General features: G+C 42.0%; 1 protein-coding gene across 1 annotated transcript; it reads left to right on the forward strand.

The window, feature by feature from the left end:
* Positions 1-1,154, forward strand: nkx2.9 (NK2 transcription factor related, locus 9; the record flags this gene model as incomplete). The annotated part of the gene is made up of 2 exons (XM_080750996.1): positions 1-157; positions 535-1,154. 2 exons carry the CDS (start codon positions 1-3, stop codon positions 1,152-1,154), a joined length of 777 nt encoding a protein of 258 aa, XP_080607122.1.
* Positions 1,155-6,784: the final 5,630 nt, after the last annotated feature.

The raw sequence follows: 6,784 nt of genomic DNA on the forward strand, positions 1-6,784 counted from the left end.
ATGGCTGTGCCGTCAAAGTTCAGCTTTTCCGTCAGGAGCATCCTGGATTTGCCCGAGCATGATGACACCGAGACGGCCTCGCAGCCGTCGCCGGTCCGCTCCTGCACCAGCTCCCCCTATTCCTCATGGATCGAGTGCGACCGGAGCCCCTGTCTATGTAAGTGCCATATTAATTAACGCGTGTGATCTGATATGTAGCCTATACATAATAACGCTGGCAACATCCATTCGCCCTCACCTATAACCAGGGGCATCATTTGGGTCATCATCAGCGGATGGGAATGGCCTCCCTGTAGTGTTCACATCTAACCTTATTTTACGCACAATTGTCCCCAACTCTTTAGCAGATTAATCTGATTTCATTGCAATCTAGACGATGCCCGTCGATGTGACAAACTCTTGAAATGGGGATATTATTTTTTCCCACCCCCTCTTTCTGAAATTACCCTAACCTCATCTAATTTTTGGTTTTATGGCATTTCATACCGTATAACCCGACTTGTTATTAACCTAACATCCCATGTGTTTCTGCAGCTTCAGATGAAGGCAGTCTCGAGGCCTCCCCGGATTCGACCAAGCCAGACGAGCTGGCCGCCGACTCGGACTCTGAGCCCAACAACAACAACAGTAGCAGCAAGAAGAAGAAGCGCCGGGTTCTGTTCTCCAAGGCCCAGACCTTCGAGCTGGAGCGGCGCTTCCGCCGGCAGCGCTACCTGTCGGCCCCGGAACGGGAGCAGCTCGCTCACCTCCTGGGCCTGACGCCCACGCAGGTGAAGATCTGGTTCCAGAACCACCGCTACAAGATGAAGAGGGGGCGGACGGAGGGCGCCGCGCACCACCACCACGACCTGCCTCCCCATCAGTCTCCGTTCCTGCATCGCAGGGTCGTGGTCCCGATCCTGGTGCGGGACGGGAAGCCCTATCATCATCAGAGCTGCTTAATTGACACGGAGAAGGGCTTGGGTTGCGTCGCAGCGCCGACCTCCTGTCAAGCACCCTTCAGCCTGGCCTATCATCAGTCTTTGCAGCAGCATCCGTTCGCCTTGGCTCCCAGATATCAGCACTTTCATCACGGGCCGCCGGCCTCCAAACACGCCTTCGCCTGGAGAGACTTTATGAACGATTCTGTTCAATATAACAACGCGTTCAAGTGAAGTTCCCTATGCAGCGCTATATCGTCGTTGTTGGGTGTTAAAAACCGTTTGTTTTGTATTTATCATTTTTAAAATGATTTAAACTAGTGAAAACAGCTGATCTACAAGGCAAGCACACAACGCCTCGCAAGGCCTTGTGTGCTTGTAGATCGGCTGTTTTCACTACTTTTGTGCGATGGCCTTGTGTGATGAAGCAGTGCTGTCTGCTGTAGGCCTACTTTGCGAAAAAAAATGTACAAATTAGAAATTTGGAGATACGAGGTTTCTGCCCGACAGTGACGATATGTTATGTGTGCAAGTTCATTTAAGAATTGCATCAAATGTGTTCTGAATGTTTACTCTTGCGAATTTTTGAGCATCTTAAAAACATAGATTTTCTACTAGGAAATATTTTTGCACATTTTATTTTGATATTATTTTTGTGACTATTTTCATATGAATATTTTTCGTAATATTTTCTGAAGAGTGAACCTTCTGGTGATGTGTAGCCTGTGTATATAGGCCAATTGTTTATTCTGTAATATAATGTATTTGTATTGAGTTGTTTTATAGTCTACACAATACTTGTGTATTTAAATAATATGTTTGCCGTTTACTGTAACAGCAGTGCCAGTAGCTAATAGCTTATATCTAGACTTAATGTTATTTTTTACTTTGAAATATACCACGGCCACATGTTTTAATTGTTGCTTTTTTCCTGAACAAAATTATGAATAAATAATTTCACATATATGTTCCTGTATATTAATTGCTCCATTATAGTCTAAAGTGGGCCTATTTTACTTTAGGCCCACTTTATTTTAAGTTGTTGTCTAACAAGATCATTAAGTGAGTGTGTGCTGCATACTGGCTATAGGCCTATAAGTATAGGCTATATAGCCTATATTTTAATGAAATGCATTTTACTTATATTTCTAGACTTAATTTGCTTAATTTACCATGCTGCCATGGCAGTCTAATAGACGACGCTTGACGTTAAAATATGCAGCAGGTCAAGACATTGGCCCAGGAGGCTTTTATAATGATAAAAAACTAGCAAGAGCCAAAAGCTGAGCAAACATGACTGTAAAAAGACTGGATCTGGCTCAGCATAAGAATACATAGTAAACATTACAGCCATACAATACACCCAGAAAGGCCTTTGTCGTTTTGGCCCATGGACTGCTTTTCACTCTAACACAATTAGGAGTAAAAGTGACAGTATATCCAAAGGAAAGAGTATAGCCACCGACCGACGCAATAGATAGGCCTATATTATTTGGTATATTGGTTTGAGGAGGAATTACAGCCTATATTTCCCGGAGTTTATTTTGAAAATAGCTTTCAGATAGTTGCCACATGCATAATATATTTAGGCAATAGCCTATTTAGGGTCTGTGCTGTCAGTATATGGCTTTTAGTTATAGCAACTGTTCATGGTCAGATCAGATTTTCCGAACATAATATAAATCTGCTGTGGGAAAACATCGTTGTCTCCTCCAAGGTATATACCGGTAGCATAAGAAGATTGATTTATGTTTTTTTTGGAAATGGGCCTGTCTGTCTGTCTGTTGGGGGACGCATCCCCCGGCCCCCCTCTTTAGTCTCATGCAATAATACAATATTTCAGTTGGCCAGGAGAATGGGCAACAGGCTGTATGGGCTATTTAAATGTGTAGCAGAGCAGGGGGGCTTGTCTTGATATGTTGAAAACATGGGGCTTCTTCGTGCTTTCACGACCCCTGTGATGTTTGCTCGTCCTGTGACCCTGCAGCGCATCGTCCCTGTCACCTGGTCCTTTGTGCTGCTCGCCAGGGCCACCTTGTATCACATATGGAGGGGACTGCCCGAGCCCCTCAGCTCGCTGCATCTCCCCTTAAACACCCTTTTTGTCTGCGTGTCTCCCTGTGAATGGACCATTGTCCCCCGCCCAAAAGGGACCTAGACAAAATCTTTAGTGTTTCAATTCCCGAAATGTTTAATCAGTCCCCGCGACAAATTTATGAGGTTTAACAGCACAATGGCGTTTTAGAGCATCGTGGGTTTTAAGGGTGACAAAGACAGGCTTTTAGAGGTTGCCATTGGTTTTTTAAGTTGGTCAGAAGAACTCTGAAAAAGGGGTTTGGAGGTATAGGCTATGGCCTACCCATCTTGTAGTTTTACTCGGCCTATTGGGCCCCTTTCGTAAAGTGAATATCCTTAAAGAAGCCTACACGCTATTAAAACACAACACGTATTACAATCCCAGAAGCGTTGCTATTATGTTCCAAATTGCTGGAACATTAGGCCTATCACGGACTGTACAGTCAGTGAGTGATAGTTCGGACTATCAACTTTGTCAGTCAATCAACCAACAATTTAGCGTTCATACAACCTTATGGGCTATCAAGTCGTATCTTAATTTACAGGCTAATTTTTAAATACATTCTCAATAAAATAGCTATTTCTAATCTCTTCACTCCCTTTTCTAATAGGCTAAATGTTTGTCAAGGACAGCCTTATGACAATGTTCCGTTGCAATATAGGCCTATTTGTTCATCCATTTATTTTGTCAAACATTTCTCTTCAAGGTTATCCTCCTGACAGGCTGTTTACCGACTGCTCCATGATTCAGAATCCCACCACCATATTTAAACTCACCAGGCCTGTGTAAACAGTTGGCTCTGGTGCCTCTCCAGTCTCCTGAACCCAGTGAATGAAGAGCTGCCAGCCACAGTTAACTTGAGAATGCTTGGCATGCATGGCTGGAGAGAGGGCACGACAGACACTTTACTTCACTTAGTTCACTATAGAACAATTGTGAAACTTTCACCTATATAGCACTGAATTGGCGTTTGGTTTAAGAGATATTTTGCCAATAAACGATTAGGGGCTGTATAATATTTTCTTTTGTTTCTGAATTAAAAACATTTAATTGTCAATATATATGAGCTAAGTTATCCCATTCTCCTGCGGCATTACCCAAACCACTTACAATAGCCCTATACCAAGGTATTTTTATTTGTCTGACTTGCTGCAAAAAACGAGTTATTTTTGGTTAGTGGCGGTTATAAAGTATATGTCAAAGTAGGCCTATGATAGGCTTCAGCTGATTCCAATCGTCAGGGATCCTGCATTTTCATTCGGCAGACACCTGCTCGTAATACACTTTTCTCAACAAAAACGTTAAAACGAACACAATAGGCCTATAGCAAAACCTCCAGACAAATGTGCTCGATAATTCATTTTATTTTATAGTAAAATACTTCCTGTATTTCAACCTATACTGAAGACCTCTTCCATGCACAGAATCAACACGAATCTTGTGATTTACCAATCATTCATCCTTGTGGCTGGAAGAATGAGAATCTCCTACAAGCATTGAGCAACAGGTGTTTTGATTTAAAGGAGTCATCCAGACCAAAACACATATAGGGTTAAATCTGTCTTTTATCATACCCCTTTATACCTGCTTTAGTCGATTTTTTTCATAGCTGCCCCTTTTGCTAGATTTCGGCTGCCCCTGTTGCTAGATTTTGCGGGCCCTCTCATAACTAACAGAGTGTATAGCCTTTATACTAGTGCGGTTATTTCTTCAGCTTCAAAGTTAGTATTTTTTTATTGGATTGTGTTTACACAACGTCCTGAGACCAACCAAACCGCTGTTTTGACCTCACAGGCACCCTTACTTGTCAAACGGCTTCTGCTCTGCACCAGAGCAGGGAGAGGAGAGGCTAGAAAGGGAGGGGAGGGAGGGGTCGGTTTGACAAGTAAGGGTGCCTGTGAGGTCAAAACAGCGGTTTGGTTGGTCTCAGGACGTTGTGTAAACACAATCCAATAAAAAAATACTAACTTTGAAGCTGAAGAAATAACCGCACTAGTATAAAGGCTATACACTCTGTTAGTTATGAGAGGGCCTGCGAAATCTAGCAACAGGGGCAGCCGAAATCTAGCAACAGGGGCAGCTATGAAAAAAATCGACTAAAGCAGGTATAAAGGGGTATGATAAAAGACAGATTTAACCCTATATGTGTTTTGGTCTGGATGACTCCTTTAAAGATGATTCATTAATAGTGAAATAGTTCTTCTTCAGGTAGTACACATGTATTACATGTTCAAAAACCATTCACAATGGAGCTGTACATCAATGTGTTTGGATCAACAACAGTATAGGTTTATTTATATATTATTTAAATTGTAGGCCTACCCCACAGGGAGTGTAAGTTGTACCAAAGGAACAGTCTTTTTCAGTGTAATAGTGTAATAAAGATCGTCTGGTCTATATTACAGTCTAGCTGTGCACAATAATCTGAAGTAGGCATATAATGTTTCATTGTTGTATTGAAAGTTTCTGGCAGTGATTTTGCAACATGTAAAAAGTGTCTCATCTTAATTTCCCATGATCTGGCGATTAGACGAAATGTGTCTGCATGTTTCTCTAAATTCTTAAACAAGGATAAAGACGTGGTGATTTTTGTTCTGTGCGCCTATGCAAGGTTGCCGGTCTCTGTTGGGAGATTGTGTTGGTGTTTTACATCGTGCCTACACTAGATGGCAGAATAGTACATGCTATTGGGTTTCTCTGATGGATCCCTCCATAATGGCCTGAATTCTTGTGGTGAAATGGCAATTAGTCCAATAGGGGGTGCTATAACCAGTGATGCTTTACCAGTGGATTAATTGCATTGTTTGCATTTGAAGTTGACCTCAGCAGCTGGTTAGCAATATTATTATTATAGGGGTATAAAATTGGTGACTTAATGTGACATCATTACCTGCTCTAGAGGAAGCTAGAAGCTCCTGTGACAAAACATTATCAAGGGTCATATTCATATATGAGAACACCTGCATGCAGTAAAAAGCATCCAAACTATCTGTTTCCAAATTGTTTCCAAATGTTTTTGCTCAGAATAGAATTTAAGTGGTAGATTCAAGATTATCATTGCTGAATGTTGGTATAGAACCTTGGGCCCCAAATTTCATGGACAGATTATGGACCGGGTCAGATGGGACCAGTGCCAGGTTCATGGACTAACTGTGAGGCCCTTTGACCAATGTATTAACATTTAGTGCAGTACTCAAGGATGTGGGTCCCTCATCCATGCAGTAGACCTCTTTTATGGCCTTGATATGATACCTTATAGCTTACCATAGCGCCTCCTATGGCCATAGGTGGTACCCACTGGCTGCTCATTCTGGTTAACACTAGGGGGCCCATGAGTCTTAACAGCCATATGCCCTGGATAATATTATATACAGTATAGAAGTCAAAATTGACAATCTTATATAACTGTAGCTTCTGTGCTCTGAGATTGACACTTGAAGTAAGATTTCCATGCACTATAGTAAAACAGGACTCAAAATCAAAACAAAACAAAACAGATTCTTACTACCCATAATAGATGGAAGTTCTCTATTTCAATAGAAATTGACAGATCACCAATATGAATGTAATACACGTGAAAATGATGACACCAGGTGAAATAGTTTAGCTGCAGTTAGATGGACCTTTATTGATCGCAAAGGATGATCGCAAAGGAAAGAAAATAGATTTGTTTTTTGGGCTTTTTATGCCTTTATTTGATAGTAGACTGACAGGAAATGGGGAGAGAGATGGGGAATGACATATGGCAAAGGTCGCCGGATCGGGAATCGAACCGGTGACGGCGTGA

Source organism: Nannobrachium achirus, assembly GCF_963921795.1.
Source record: "Nannobrachium achirus genome assembly, chromosome: 20".
Classification (NCBI taxonomy): Eukaryota; Metazoa; Chordata; class Actinopteri; order Myctophiformes; family Myctophidae; genus Nannobrachium; species Nannobrachium achirus.